Genomic DNA, 16,334 nt, shown 5'->3' on the forward strand with positions numbered 1-16,334 from the left:
CAAGAGCAGGATTTATTAACAGATGCATAAATCTTACAAACCAAAAAGTTATGTTGCTCAGTTAAATTTTAATACATTTTAAACATAAAAGTGTGGGTCAATTATTATTCAACCCCTAGGTTTAATATTTTGTGGAATAACCCTTGTTTGCAATTACAGCTAATAATCGTCTTTTATAAGACCTGATCAGGCTGGCACAGGTCTCTGGAGTTATCTTGGCCCACTCCTCCATGCAGATCTTCTCCAAGTTATCTAGGTTCTTTGGGTGTCTCATGTGGACTTTAATCTTGAGCTCCTTCCACAAGTTTTCAATTGGGTTAAGGTCAGGAGACTGACTAGGCCACTCCAACACCTTGATTTTTTCCCTCTTGAACCAGGCCTTGGTTTTCTTGGCTGTGTGCTTTGGGCCGTTGTCTTGTTGGAAGATGAACTGACGACCCATCTTAAGATACTTGATGGAGGAGCGGAGGTTCTTGGCCAAAATCTCCAGGTAGGCCGTGCTATCCATCTTCCCATGGATGCGGACCAGATGGCCAGGCCCCTTGGCTGAGAAACAGCCCCACAGCATGATGCTGCCACCACCATGCTTGACTGTAGGGATGGTATTATTGGGGTCGTATGCAGTGCCATCCAGTCTCCAAACGTCATGTGTGTGGTTGGCATCAAAGATCTCGATCTTGGTCTCATCAGACCAGAGAACCTTGAACCAGCCTGTCTCAGAGTCCTCCAAGTGATCATGAGCAAACTGTAGACGAGCCTTGACATGACGCTTTGAAAGTAAAGGTACCTTACGGGCTCGTCTGGAACGGAGACCATTGCGGTGGAGTACGTTACTTATGGTATTGACTGAAACCAATGTCCCCACTGCCATGAGATCTTCCCGGAGCTCCTTCCTTGTTGTCCTTGGGTTAGCCTTGACTCTTCGGACAAGCCTGGCCTCGGCACGGGAGGAAACTTTCAAAGGCTGTCCAGGCCGTGGAAGGCTAACAGTAGTTCCATAAGCCTTCCACTTCCGGATGATGCTCCCAACAGTGGAGACTGGTAGGCCCAACTCCTTGGAAAGGGTTTTGTACCCCTTGCCAGCCTTGTGACCCTCCACGATCTTGTCTCTGATGGCCTTGGAATGCTCCTTTGTCTTTCCCATGTTGACCATGTATGAGTGCTGTTCACAAGTTTGGGGAGGGTCTTAAATAGTCAGAAAAGGCTGGAAAAAGAGATAATTAATCCAAACATGTGAAGCTCATTGTTCTTTGTGCCTGAAATACTTCTTAATACTTTAGGGGAACCAAACAGAATTCTGGTGGTTTGAGGGGTTGAATAATAAATGACCCTCTGAATAAACTTTTCACAATTTAAAAAAAAATTAAACAAAGAAATAACATTCTTTTTTGCTGCAGTGCATTTCACACTTCCAGGCTGATCTACAGTCCAAATGTCACAATGCCAAGTTAATTCCGAATGTGTAAACCTGCTAAATCTGCAGGGGGTTGAATACTACTTGTAGGCACTGTAGATAGAAATCAGCATTTAGGCTTGGTACTGTCTTCAGAGCGGCTATGAACAGAGACAGATTTATAGGCCTTTTCATAGCAACATCTGTTTTTCTTTCTCCTCCTGCAAAGCCTGGCTTTACACAACGTATATCAGGTTCTCTCATAAAATGAAATCACTCAGACATGTCATACTGATTGTTTAGCTGCTTGATATATGGCGTGATTTATGTATCTATTAGAATTTTTATTTTTTTTTCCCTTGGATATTTTTGTTAAAGTGTGGTCTTTTTACTGGAGCCCCCAGATTGGAGAATGGGACCTTACCACAGATGAGCAGATCGATTAGTGGGTCTCCGGTCCAGGTCAGTGTCACCTGGAGCTAGACGGGAGGCCCCCTGAATCTCTTACCATCCGGCGTCCCCATCACGTCATATTATGTCAGGTTTTGCATGACTACTGTGTCACATGATGCACAGATGCCCCAACGCCAGCCTTGGCTCCTCAACATACGCGCCAGGGACACTGGAAAGTGAGAGATTCACGGGCCTCCCGTCTAGCCACCGTGTACCACTGACTTGGTTCTGGACTGGAGTCCCGCTAATCAATCCTCTCATCTTTAGTCCAAAAAAAAAGAAATTAAATATAGAATTTTTATTAATTGTGCATCATTTCACCAATATTTTGATATGTGCTAACTATTGTCTTCACAACTGCCATACAATTTGTCAAAGTGGTCCCCTGCACACCACCTGCCTGCATTTTGGGTCAATTCATTTGATTGCTCTCTGTGTAATATCACACTTTTCCTGTAGTGGCCACTGCAGATTTAATGCTCAGCTGCTTGTAGCTTCCCTTGATCACACTGATCAGCTGATTGTCAATGACTCCTGATCTTTGTTGATTTGGATAAAGATCTTAACGAGACCCAACATGATCTAATCCCAAATATAAAGGCTTAGTTTAGTGTCCAGATCTGGCAGGTTTCTTTTGTTGCCATCAGATATTGGAACTTGCTATCCTTATTTTCCTTTTTTAGATTTGAGACCTAGACATTTTATCTTCCCTTTTCCCTTGGTTCTTTGGAAAAGAAGAATACATCAAGTTCATATGCATGATTCTGAATGCCACTACTAGCTTTTCCACTATACTCAAGTATATTCATTTTAGAGGCCCCAGGGCTGTCGTGAATGGAGGTTGTTAATGTCCTTCACTCCTTAGCCCTGATCAAATTTTTTTTTTTTTTTTTAATTTTTTTTTTTTTTCGGATTTGTAGAAAAGATCAAAAACATTTTTATGACCTACATGCCCCATTCTCGGCAATTTCTGTCTAAGAAAAATGAAAAAAAAAATCCCTTTTTGTTTCATGGTAAAAAGGTGGGCGTAGACCAACCCATCAGTTGGCCGAAGGGTACCACGAACAGCTCTTTTTGAAATACGTTTTTACTGATTTACGTCATACATGCTTAGAAACTTTTTTTTCATTTGCAAATTATGTAGAAATCACCATGGATAGAAGGTAACTTTCAATATTTTAAGTTTGTGAAATTGAAGAACAATCCATGCCCTTATGACGATGTAGTTACTTTATTTAGATTTTTACTACAATTGGAGCTGGAAATTTTATATTTATATGCATTTATTATATTTTCAGAGAAAAGCTAGAGAGCACTGCCTGGCCTATAGGTCGCCATACCCCAGCTTGGTCCTTTCCTCAAGGTGAAATTTTACTTTCTAGATGTAGGATTTAAAAAAAAAAAAAAATTAATTAAGAGTCCTAAGGTAGGCTTTCCATCTGGACCAAAAATTAATTTTGATGCACTACATCTGCATCTAACTTCACTTTGCCAAGGTGACGCACCTTGCCAGACACACCAACACCTCCCTGCCCAAAGAAACCAGAACTTGGGGCAAGTGTTATGTTGGGATCCACCTTGGCTATGCCATTTGTTTGAGGGTGTAGCTACATTATGGACACTTAAGCAGGTCTGTCATATTGGAACACAGGCCTGCAACTGGAGAATTAGAAGGCTTGCCCGTCGTTTTGCCTCTTCCACACAGGAGGAGAAGGTGCAGAAACTTTTATTAAAACTGATGACCCTCTTACCAAAAACACTCAAACCAATTTTTCCCATATGAGCAAATTACTGTTGTGTACTCGAGCTCTTGGTCAAAAGCGATCATCGATCTGGTGGAACGTAAGAAGTGATCGTTTTACCCAACCACTGACAGACCACCTGGAAGGATTTCTGTTTGGTCCAATAGTCTCTAATCCACAAAAGAAATTTTGTGAAATTATGTCTCCTTAAAAATAAAATCCTTGGTTTTTCACCAGATGTCATTGAACATGTATGGCAACATCTGCCTAACGACTGTCCAACAGATGAACTTTTGGCCACTGGCTCATCACCCTGCTCCTGTCCAATCTGCATGGCCAACTTTTACACCTATTTAGCCAAAACCCTTATGAAAGCTAGCTACAAATCTCTATCCTCTAGTCTTAGATATGTCTATCGAGGCAAAGACTTGGGTAGAGCTAACCGATATTAGACTCCTGTAAGGTGGTGGTGATGACTTGTCTCTATCTAGAATCTAAAACCGTAGATTAACTTTTTTCATTCTAGAAATCTTAACTCCTTGAAGGAATAAAACCTTTTCTGTTTCCGCTCATTGATTTCTATGAGAAGCCAGTTCACGAATGAGCTGCTGATGCCCTTGTAGACAGCTGTCTGTTTGTACAGCTCTTGCTGAGCATCCTTTGTGGCAGAAGCCAATCTTCCAGTCACGGCTTCTTTGTGAAGACCGTGCCACGAGTGGTCCTTATCATCTTGGCTTGAAAAAAAGAGCCCATGCTCACCAAGGCATGTCTTGTTTTATCAACAAACCACTTGAGCCTCTTCCTGCCTTCATGCATGCTGAGCTTGGCTCTATACCAGGGTACAGCTGACCCAAAGAAGACCTGCTCGCTAATTGGCAGAAGAAAGTATTAGGGGTCAGTCATCTAGAACCTGTTTAACTATTTATTAAGACAGAGCTATATGAACCACTTTTTTGGGGGGTTGGTATTACTATAAACTTTTTTTTTTTTTTTTTTTTTTTTTTTTTTTATTTCAAATTAAGAAAAAAGTGTAAATTTTAAGGAAAAAAATTTTTTTTTAAATCCTTTTTAGTTACACTAATTTTTTTTTTTTCGTTTATCCTTAACTTTAGGCAAGATATTCAGGCACAAGCTTAAATATTTATTCTGCCTTGTCACCAGAGTGGTCTGGTCTAAAAAAAAAAAAAAAAAAAAAAAGTTGTCAAAACATGATGGATCTGCTGCTCGGGGCTTTTCTTTTTTTCTTAAATTTTCACCCAGCTGTTACTCCACCTGCCTGTGCTTGACCCTCAGTACCCAGAGGTAATAAGTAGACAGAAGGGACCATTAGTGAAAATCCTTTCACTAGAACACAAACCTTTAGGCTCAGTTAGTGATGCCTTGTGCCGACTAATTGTAATCAATGATGCGTACCGTATGGAAAAACTACTAACAAAAAAAAGTGGCATATTTGTGTAAATTGGTCTGATTTGACACATGCTGCAGCCATTTTGTTTGCATACTTTTCCAAAAAGTGCTGTGGTTTCTCCGCAACTCAAATGGTGATCTCGAGTGCAGAGTGAGGAGCACATCTAAGGACTCGTTCACATGTCCGATTTTTCTCGTATGCGTGCTACCTGTGATATTCTGTTGGACTGTCGCAAGTGGTCCACAGAAAATATCGGAGACGTTTCCCGATTTTTGATCGGAGCCTCTGCTCATAGTAGACAATGCACGTCTACAGGTCCCGTGAAAAAGTTGGACGGCACTTGGATGACTATCGAGTGCGGTCCAATTTTCAATGGACTGTCAGAAAGGAGAAGGTGGAGTAACTTAGTTTTTTTCGCACGTAGAAAGAACAAAAAAAATGCCACTCGGTTCCAAGTCAATTTTTCTCGTACTGGAAAATACTGATGTCTGAATGAGGCTAGATCGTGCAAATCGGTCCGTTATCAGACCCGAATGCATGGATTGGCGGCACTCCCAACCAGAGTAGGACAGCCTCATAGAAATACATGAAGTTGTAATGCTCTGGTTGCGAGGCCTGCAGCCAATCTATGCATTACTGGTCCTATCTCGGAATGATGTGCACGGACGACTCAAAAAGCCTTTAGTTTGCGAAACGTGATAAAATTTCTTTCATTCTCTTCCTTTTTCCTGACCCTGTGGGGCTTTTGATGTTGTGTTTTTGTTTTGTTTTGTTTTTTTTTAAATATTCTTGCTATTTTGGGGGTGAAGTTGAAAAGAAAATTGGACATTTAGCAGCAAAAAACTGTTTTATCACTTGCGTAATTATTCTGACAAGACTGATCCTGAGGGGTGTTACACTGACAAGCCTTATGGGTAGATACGGCCACGGAAAAGAAATGTCTAAATAGCATGTCCTGACAGAAGCCTTTGACAGGAAGCAGAAGCGGAGTATAAATCTAGTTGAGCATTTTACAGCTTGGTGTTTATTTTGAGCTTTCAAAATTGGTTTAGAGCCCATTTTAATGGCAGGGTCAGCAATTTACCTAAAATAAGCATCGCTTGCCAAGTGCAAATAATGAGAAAAAATGGGTGCAATTATTTCTTCAGTTTTTCCTATATTTTTTTTTTTTTTATTTAAAAAATTAAAGAAAAATTAGTTTTTTATTCGTTGGCAAGTTAAATGAACCATGAAAATTGAAGCATTTGCAAAAACTTGAAAGAGCTTGCCCACTAGGAAGATAGTTAATTAAAACGGAGCATGTTTTGATTGATCCCCCTGAAGAGGCTTGCTTGCCAATTTTTTTTTTTTTTTTTTTTTTTTTTTTTTTTTCTTCAAGCTGACAAGCATGTGGTACCCTGCCTGTAGGCATTTCGGAGTCCCAGCAACCTCCTGCAAGACTTTACTAAGGCTTCCCGAGAATAATATTATCATAGAGGGTCATATTCCAGGAATTTTTCACGTGTGCCCTATATAAATTCCGGCATTGCCACTTTTATTTGAATGGGACTGAGCTGCAATACCAGACACAGCCACTAGTGGCGCTGTTGTTGTTGTTGTTTTTTTTTCTTTATTTTATTTTTTTTATCACCAATTTCTTACAATTCCTTTTTAAGATCTGAATGATCCACTCACAACATGGTTTAATATTCTTTTCCAAGCAATATAATTTGCAGCGCAATCGTCCTTCTTGCATAGTAGCCGTTGATTGTTCTATGGTTTGCATGTTATGAATTTACTTTTGCTATCGGTGGTTGAATACTTATGTTTGTATTGCTTTATTTTTGCTTTTAGATTACCTTACCGGAGAATTGGGCGCTCTCGATGATCTGATGTTTGGTGTTGGAGAGACCATTGAGTTGTCATGCAGCGTGGAGAGCCCTTCCATGTCTATTTTATGGTCAAAAGATGGGATTGCAATTAAGGAAAGCAACAGAACGCACACGAGACAGAACCTGCTGAAGATCACAAATGTCTCCTACGATGATTCGGGGATTTATAGCTGTACTTTGTTGCGTTCTACTGAGTTTCTCCGGAACTTTACGATCAGAGTAGCTGGTAAGTTTTTGACTTTCTGTTAAGTCTTGAGGTTACGTTTGGCAGCCAACCTTGGGTACAAATTGTGGCCTTGCATCCAATTTTGATGGGACTTCAGTGAAATCTTGATAAGTCAGAAGCTTTATGGGGCTTTTCGAGTTTCGGGAAACTTCTGTCCCCCGACTGCAGTTTGGTTTTGTTTAAAAACTAACATAGATAACCTTTGCGTTACTCGCCCTCCTCGAGTCTGGCGCGAAGTCTCTGCCTGTGCTCATGATGTTTGTTATTGTCTACAGTGCTGATAATTTGGGATTCGGGTACTGTTCTGGTACCCGAAGCAACCTTTTTAAAAATGTTGGGCCGGACCCGAACATCCAAGGGTTCGCCCATTTCTAGTCTTCCAGCTTGGACTACAGCAAATAAGGAACTTGTGATTGGCTGCAGTGGTTATCACCGAAACATGAAGTTAGGAGACTGTATAGGGGTTTTTTTTGGTTTTTTTTTTATTTGTTAGATTTGCAAAAAAAACTAAAAAAAAAAAATCTTATAATCAAAATGGGCTCATGGTCAAAGGTAGTGGCCTTTTTGATAGTCAGGGGCACCTATTGTCAGGCCATATGAGGTCAGAATTATGCAATTATTTCATTTACTTTTTTATATATACGGTATATGTAATGGTTTTTCAGTTTCCACTTCCTAAAATTAAAAAAAGACAAAAAAAAAACATGGTAAACCCTTGAGCCATCGTTGAAGACCAAAGAGGAGGCCATAAGATGTTAATTATCAACACATAATTAGAAAGTAATTACCAGAGCATGTAATTAATTATTAAAACCAGCTGGATCAGCCGTAGATCAACACTATCTTTGTGACTCTGCTGCCTGAACAGAATTTGAAAACATCTACGAGGGGTATAGACGGCAGAAACTTCAACTTCACTGGAAGCTACGGGCTGACCCTAAGGAGTCGTGTATCAGATCTCAGGGGGGAATATCTGTCTCTGTCCAGGATTAAGAGGAAAAATCAAACACTTTTTAAATCGCACCTTTTCTTGTTTTTCCCCTGCCACCTTCTTTTACATCTGCTTTTAATCATTATTATTTGAAATTCCACCAGACGTTTGGAGGTCACATCAATTAAATAGTCAAAAGAGCATTTTTTGGACTTTTTTTTTTTTAGTGTTCCTCCTGCCCTCCTCCTTTAAAACCAATCACCGTAACAAGAGAAGAGTCACTAGGACTCCTCCAGAGGTCCTAAAATCTGTTTTTGTCTATAAAATTGCATTAAAATGCTTTAGAGATCAAGGGTGCAAGTTGGGGGGGGCTGGAATTGGGCAGCTGGTGGTACTTTTTGAATGGAAAACAGCTGTGTGTCCGCGGAGGTGATCCAATGTTTTGATAGTGGGGGAAAGTAATAATGAAGACTTTTTAAAGGATCAAATCTCCTATTCTCTGGGCTCCATTGTGGTTTCAGGGGGTAAGTGGGCTCAGGCGGAAAAAAAGTGTTTAGTTTCTCAATCCCAAACACAGCAATTTTTCATTTTTATTATTTTTAGGAATTTTTGGATTTCTGGTCAGAACTAAAATAAACTATTTAAAACGGGAGTTTATTTCTTTGATGCCTACTTCTTTTCAAGAATGTTCAACTATTTTTTTCAGTGATATGAAAAATGTTTTCAAGGTCTCGCGTAAATGTTGCTGACTGCTGTTCCCTGGATAGCCAGGACTGCCGATATGCTAGGAAACTTTTAAGAAGGTGCACTTATTCCATGGGGGTCTTAGGGTTTGGACCATCACTGATCATGGAGTGATCAGGCTATATGTTATTTCTCCTATAAGTTGGGACCTGACGGGCAGATCTCTGTTCCTAATGAGTGATCGAATAGGTTGATCGTCTACAGTCTCTTGCTCCAAATGAGGTAAACTGTATTGGGCTGACCCAATGATCCGAAAAAAAGCTGCCTTATGAATGGCCAGTCCTTAATCAGTCCCTTATAGGGATTTTTTAACGTGATCCGACTTCTGGCCAAAACTGCCCAAAAATGGCAAGAGTGGAACCATTCCTTTATGAAAGTTTGGAGGCACCTTCATTACTTAACCTGTTTTCACAGGACAATTAGGATAGGTGATAACTTGTTGATCGGTGGGAGTCCTACCGCTGGGAACCCCAACCATTCGGCAGAATGGGAAGCTTTTATCATTGTTCATGCTCCATTTCTGGCAACCCTCTCGAACGAATGGAACTGTGGCCAAGCATTCGACCTGCCGCTCCATTCTTGTGCCCCATCCGTGATGAACACTCTATTTTTGCTGATTGTTGCCGTTCCCACCAGTCGGTATCACCACCGATTAGTAACTTTCCACCTATCCTGTAGATGTGCGATTTCTTGTTTCTACCATAGAACCCCTTTAAGCTTTTTTATTGTTTGTTTCCAAGCCTAAAAAGCCTCCATCTTGGTGACAGATTTTTTTCTTTTTGATTTCCTTTGCGGTTTATAGAATTTCTGTTGGAGTCTGGATGCATCTACTTTTCATGAGGGAAAATGAATCTGTCATGTTGGATTAATTTTTCCACTTTTCACCCTCCCAACGTAAAAAATTCAATTCTGTGATCGGACCTGAAACAGTTTTATTCACAATTTGTATTTTCTCTTTTTTTATCACTTGTCTGTATAAAAGAATTCTATTATCTACAGTTATCTGAGTATGGTAACCTTCCGGTGGCTTATTGTACACGTCAAAGCCTGTGTGATTGATGAATGTTTTTGATTTTTTTTTTTTCTTTCATTTTTGCACATAAATCATGGAAATGCAAATATGTGATGATTGTAAGGACCCGTGGCTTCTTTAACAGAAAAAATGTGACCTGCCGTTTCTTCATATTGTCTAAAATAGTTCTCATTTTTATGCCAGCAGCAGTCATACATTATGTAATAGGAATGAGAAGTAATTCTAAGTGGAAATATTCACACTGTATTCCCTCCGGCACCAAGCTCTGTGGAATTGCTAACAGGCATTGTCGAGGCTTCTGCCTTTTTTTTTTTTTCTTTTTTTCCTTTCTTCCTTTTATAGAGATATCAGAATATATTAGCGGGCTGCATTGTGTTTGCCGTGAGATCCCTTGTACTTCTGTATTTTAACCACCAACCCCGTGTTTTTTTTTTTTTTGTTTGTTTGTTTTTTTTTTAAGCTTTCAAAAACTTTATTTTATTTCCTGTATAATATTACTTGTTTATATACCGTTGTTCAAGAATTCTTTTAGTTGCTGTGCGCTATGCTGCTATTATTATTTTTTCCCCATGTTGTCCAACAGTTCTAGCAGTGGTGTCACTGCAGTCCGGTAGGCCCCGGTGCAGAGTATAGACCGTGGCTGAGATAGCGGTGCCCCCCCTAGATCCTATAAAGACTTGCATTCAACCCCCACATGAAATGATGTCCCCGGTCATGGCTTTTAATTGTAGTAATCTCCCGCATCGTGGGCCCCATGCTATGGCATTTTCCCCTTTCCAGGCCCCTTCCTATTATAATGTCCCTCATCTTGGGTTCCTTCCTGGTATAATGCCCCTCATCTTGGGCCCCTTCCTGGTATAATGCCCCATCATCTTGGGCCCCTTCCTGGTATAATGCCCCTCATCTTGGGCCCCTTCCTGGTATAATGTCCTTCATCTTGGGCCCCTTCCTGGTATAATGCCCCATCATCTTGGGCCCCTTCCTGGTAAAATGCCCCTCATCTTGGGCCTAGAGTTGAGTGACTTTGGTCGGATTGGGTTTCATGAACCAAAATTTGTTTCAGGTGAAACTGGTCCGACTAGGGCAAAAAAAGGTTGGAGTTTCGTCCGAAACCCGACCCCAATGCAAGTAAACGGGGAATAAAAGTCGTCATTGAGTGGATGAATGTCATCCGCTCAATGCCGACTTTTATTCCCCATTGACTTACATTGGGGTCGGGTTTCGGACGAAGCTCCGACCTTTTTTTGCCCTAGTCGGACCAGTTTCACCTGAAACAAATTTTGTTTCATGAAACCCGATCCGACCAAAGTCGCTCAACTCTACTTGGGCCCCTTCCTGGTATAATGTCCTTCATCTTGGGCCCCTTCCTGGTATAATGCCCCCTCATCTTGGGCCCCTTCCTGGTATAATGCCCCCTCATCTTGGGCCCCTTCCTGGTATAATGCCCCATCATCTTGGGCCCCTTCCTGGTATAATGCCCCATCATCTTGGGCCCCTTCCTGGTATAATGCCCCATCATCTTGGGCCCCTTCCTGGTATAATGCCCCATCATCTTGGGCCCCTTCCTGGTATAATGCCCCATCATTTTGGGCCCCTTCCTGGTATAATGCCCCATCATCTTGGGCCCCTTCCTGGTATAATGCCCCATCATCTTGGGCCCCTTCCTGGTATAATGTTCCCCATCCTGGGCTCCATTCATTCTTCTCCAGCACTTTTTAAAAAGAAACAAGTCTACTCGCCCTCCTGCTCTCCTACACCTTAATGGGCCCTCTTATGTAGCCGGTGTAGAAGCCAGCAGCTGATTTCAGTGTGTGGATATAGGCAGCACATGACATCACCATCACAACGCCTTGCACGGCAAGTTGCTGGCAAGCCATCATCTGCCGGGATCTGATTGGCCCACGGTGTGGATTACAGCGCAGGGAACCGGCATGTCTCTGCGCCGCAACACATTTCACCTGAATGACTCACATCCAGGTGAAATTGGCATGGGTGGGCCCCTCTTACACACGGGCCTGGTCACAGTCGAGCACCCTCTGTGCTCGTGAGCATTATGCCCCCAAGTTCTACTCAGAACCACTTTTCCTTTCTTTTGTAGCTGGGTCCACATAGTAGTAGCGAGGTTAAGAAAACTGTGGAGTTAATACTTCGGCTCAATGTCGCTAAGGGCCTTGGAAATGCATTGTTTTGCCCTTTGGCCCCCTACTTCAAAGGGGTTATCACGTTTAGGTTTTGAGCGCTGGGACCCAAATGATATTAAGAGAGGGAGTGGTGGCCACACATGATTGCCACCGCTCTAGTCATTATGTATAGGACTGCTAGACATGGCTGAATGCAGTGTGCTGCTAGTTCTAGCAGTCCTATAGAAAGTTGGATGGGGTGGTGAAACCGGTCAGATCTCCAGTGATCAACAAGTTAGCACTTATTCTTCAGATGGTTTATTACTTGCTGAATTGTGAAAATCCCTTTAAGTTGGCGAGATATCTTAAATGAGTCAGCAGAACCTACAGAACATGATCCTAAATGACCGTAGATGCGGTTTGGTCGAAAATAACTGATATGTAAATAATGTTTTGATTGCGTATTCAAAGTGATGTCTTGTATAGCAATGAACATAGAACCTCGCTTAAAGGGGCATTCTCAAATTTGTAAGTTAGCACAGATCATTGGGGCTTGACAGATGGGACCCCCACTGGTCCCGAGAACTGGGGCTGTGAAGAGCCCTGTGTCAACGGAGCGGAGCTCTCTGGTGGTCCCATTAAGAATGAATGGAGCAGCAGTGTGCATGGTCAACCACCACTCCATCCACTCAGTCCTCTGAGATCGGTGCGGGCCCCAGCAGTCAGAACCCCAGCGATTGGGAGGTTGCCCTATCCAAGGCGTAAGGGATAACTTCCAAACTCGAGTACTTTTTTTGGTAAGAACTTTACTTGCCTCTTGAAAAAGTCTAATGTTATTAAAAGAAAAACCTCAATCCAACAGTTTGAAAGTGAAGTAACCAGTGACCTGGTCATGTTTTAATTGCTTTTTCTCTTTTTCTGCCAGACATGCCATCATCTGGGGATGATGAAGATGACGATGACGAAGCTGAAGAAAGAGGTTGGTGGTTTATTTGTATTTTAACCTATCTGTATCTGTTTCACATTGCTGTACAAAGCGTGGTTTTGCCATGTTTGTTTCTAGCAAAGTCAAAATGGCCACCGCAGAAGTTGTTGCACCTTACTCATGCTGAAGAGCATATCTAACCAGTCATTTTGTACATTAGGGTTATACTGTTAAGGCTAGATACACATTTCAAGGGAAGCTTCTACTTTTGCAAAAAGACAATACTTTTTTGTATGCCCAAAGTAGGGATAGTATTGCTAAGGTACAGGAGATCAAACGGGTTCTCTCATGAAGACAACCCCTGTCTATATGCCTTTTACGCCGAATGGATGTTGAGGTGCACCACCGTTCACAAGTCCATCTATGAGAGTCTCTAAACTCCCCCATTAGACTAATGTTGGCTGCATCCTCCAATATCGAAACGTTCAGCAAACACTCTGGCTAAGTATGGGGATGTCTGACAATAGATTGTTGATCGTGCATGACCAATTTAGGACTGAAGATTGCTTTCTTCTCCCAGAGATAATCCGCCAGCAGAGATGGCAAGTCTGTAGATTCTAATGGAGGAACAGAAGCGTTAGGCCAAACAAGCACTCCTGTGTATGTTTGAGATTGCTGTCAGTCAAAAGATTGGCCAAAGCATCGCTCGGCTGACAGCTGTCTAATATGGATAGGGGCCTTGACGGACGTAAACTATAGGAGAATCTTATTGGTCTTGATCAGCCTTTACTTGATAATGTATGTGACCAAGTCACTGATCACCCCTGTTTTGTCTCCTGGTCATCAGACTCTCACCCATTGGATTTTTATGGTATACCTAGGGAAATGCACCATTAAAGTAATTCTGCTAAAAGCTCCTTTTGAGAACAAAAAAAGTCATATCTTCTGCAATCACCAATTCTATATGTGTGTATCTGTCCTGAATCCACATTATACTGTCTACCTTTTTTTGTACATTCGCAACGACACAATTCCATCTTGCAGCGCTGACGCGACATTGGATTTTCTTACCTGTATATTTGCAGACTTGTGGTGGTTTTGGCTGAAAATATCATACAAATCATACACAGATGTTGCAATGTATGCGGCTTTTAAAGCAAAATATTTCTTCTGCTAGCCCTTGAGATCCACCGGCACGGGTCCATGTACAATATCATCTGTGTGTAATTTACGTTATTCCCACAGCGCGACGTAACTCGTGGGTTCTGCAGATGAAAACTGCCTTGTGGTGCTTTATAAGTTGTTTCCTTGTTAAAGAAGGAAATGTATAGATAGGTGAACATGATGTCTAGTTTTATTTATTTCTCATGGTGTCCAAAAAAGCAACACTAGCCATAAAAGGGATTTAGACAAAAGTTAAAAAATTGCTGCAAGCATTCCTTAATTTTTTTATGTCTCAACCATGTTGACTACAATTAAAGCTCCGACAGAGGTAACTATTAAATTTTCCATGATTTCTGAATGTCCAAAAAACGACTGTCATACGAAATTTTCGTGTTAGTGGCGTCTTGTTGGCTGCCATGAACCTTTTTCAGAAATCGCTCCAATTTAGGTCATGAGACCAACCCTCTTTAGCGCAATTGTAGGCTGCCAAATGTGTTTAGTGACCATTATTGTTTGGGAAAGAATTGTCCTGGATAGGAGGTCTAAGTGGAGAGTGTCTCTCCTTGTGGAGATTGCCGAGTCCGGCGTAAGGAGACTTATAGACCATCCAATGCCCCTCTGGAAATTTTAAATATGCAAGTAGCGTATAGAGGAAGATTACTTGTTCTTTAGTACCACCTATTGGATGTAGCAATCCTAAATGTTAATATCGAACCTTTAACGATCCTTACCACTTGACTGGGGATAAGAAGCAAAACCAGATACTCCATTTGTAGACACTTGTTTCAGGGTGTTTGCCCCTCATCTGAGCAAGAGATCTGATTTGGCTAAGTGAAAGACCTCTGACTGGATGTCTAAGGCTAGTTTCACATTAGCATTTACGGCCGCAGCGTCGGGCTGCGCACGGCCACCGCTAAGCCTCGCCCCCTGCCGCGCCTCCGCCGGTAGCTCCGCCTACGGACACATGATGCTGCATGCGTCCTGTGTCCCCTATCTTTAGCACTGGGGACGCAGGCCGTGTGCAGTATACTTTTGGCGGCGCATGCGTCCTTTTGACGCTGCGCCGAGCACACCAAATTGCAACCTGTTGCGTTTGGCGCTGGTCGGCGCAGCGTCAAAAGGACGCATGCGCCGCCAAACGCATACTGCGCACGGCCTGCGTCCCCAGTGCTAAAGATGGGGGACGCATGCAGCGCCATGCGTCCGTAGGCGGAGCTACCGGCTGAGGCGCGGCAGGGGTCGGGGCTTAGCGGCGGCCGTGCGCAGCCTGATGCTGCGGCCGTGAACGCTGTGAAACTAGCCTAAGAGGGAACATATCTCCTTTTGTAGAGTCGCAAGCCAGTGTAAGGAGAGCTTTATAGGCCATGCAATGCTCTTCTGTGAATTTAAAGATCTTCAAAGGCTTTGTCTCCTTACACGTTCTTTGCAGTCTCCATAATGAGAAACTTTCCCCCTTAAACGCCAGTCATCCAGCTAAATCAGATCTTCCGCTTTTGCACTGATGAGGGGTAAACGCCCCAAAATACGTTTCTGCAAATAGAGTTTCTGGTTTGGCTTCTTATCCCAAGTCATGGTTCAAGGCTTTTTATATGGTCGATGTTCACTATTAGGATTGGTACATCCAATAGGCAGCAATAAAGTTCAAGCCCTCTTCCTCTCTGAAGAAGCTATTTGCATTAGGGTAGGATAATCCTAAAATTTTTGAAAGTCTTAAGTCTCCTAGACTTTGCATCATACGTGGTGGATGCTCAAAAAAATGTTAGAAAATTTTCTATAGTCTATGGGTTTCTTTGCAGACTAAAAGGTAAGGTAAATGAGAAGTAAAACTACAGAACATAGAGTTAAACATGAGAGTTGAATGGCAGTGACCCGTCAAGGCATGCTGAGTATTTTAGAATTGTAAATCACTTCTAGTTGTACATTTATCTCATAAAGCCTTTCTTACAGGATACTTACTATTAAAACAAAATCGGGCACGGATCTCTGGTAGTAACTCTTATTCCAGCACGTCTCTTACGAGGAGAAGCGGCCAGCACTTGTGGCTTGGACGGTGCCAGTCCTTGCCATCAGTGATGGCGTGTGGTTTTTGGAGAACCGTTCATTTGCTAAGAACCTCCTGATCTGACACAATTGAACATTTTCTCCAGCAGTAACCAAAAGAATTCCGTGGGCTGCCTCTTACACTGGTCCCCCTTGTCTTACTCGGTGAATATACTGACAGATTTTTATTTATTTTTTTTTTTCTACCTGAAATATAAAGCAGATACTTGGTGTAAGGTGAAACATATGTTATGGGTCAGCATTTTTTTTTTTTTTAGGGGATT

The 16,334-nt window shown here is 42.1% G+C and overlaps 1 protein-coding gene across 4 annotated transcripts in view; it reads left to right on the forward strand.

The window, feature by feature from the left end:
- Window positions 1–16,334, forward strand: part of FGFR3 (fibroblast growth factor receptor 3) — a 109,934-nt gene that overhangs the window by 41,122 nt on the left and 52,478 nt on the right. For all 4 annotated transcript variants that reach the window (XM_073574433.1, XM_073574434.1, XM_073574435.1 and 1 more), the window contains exons 3-4: window positions 6,830–7,093; window positions 12,847–12,900. In XM_073574433.1, coding sequence (XP_073430534.1) covers window positions 6,830–7,093; window positions 12,847–12,900 — 318 coding nt within the window. The remainder of the gene's footprint in view (window positions 1–6,829; window positions 7,094–12,846; window positions 12,901–16,334) is intronic.

This window comes from Dendrobates tinctorius, unplaced genomic scaffold (assembly GCF_039654945.1).
Source record: "Dendrobates tinctorius isolate UK_male_01 unplaced genomic scaffold, ASM3965494v1 ptg000039l, whole genome shotgun sequence".
In the NCBI taxonomy this organism is placed as follows: Eukaryota; Metazoa; Chordata; class Amphibia; order Anura; family Dendrobatidae; genus Dendrobates; species Dendrobates tinctorius.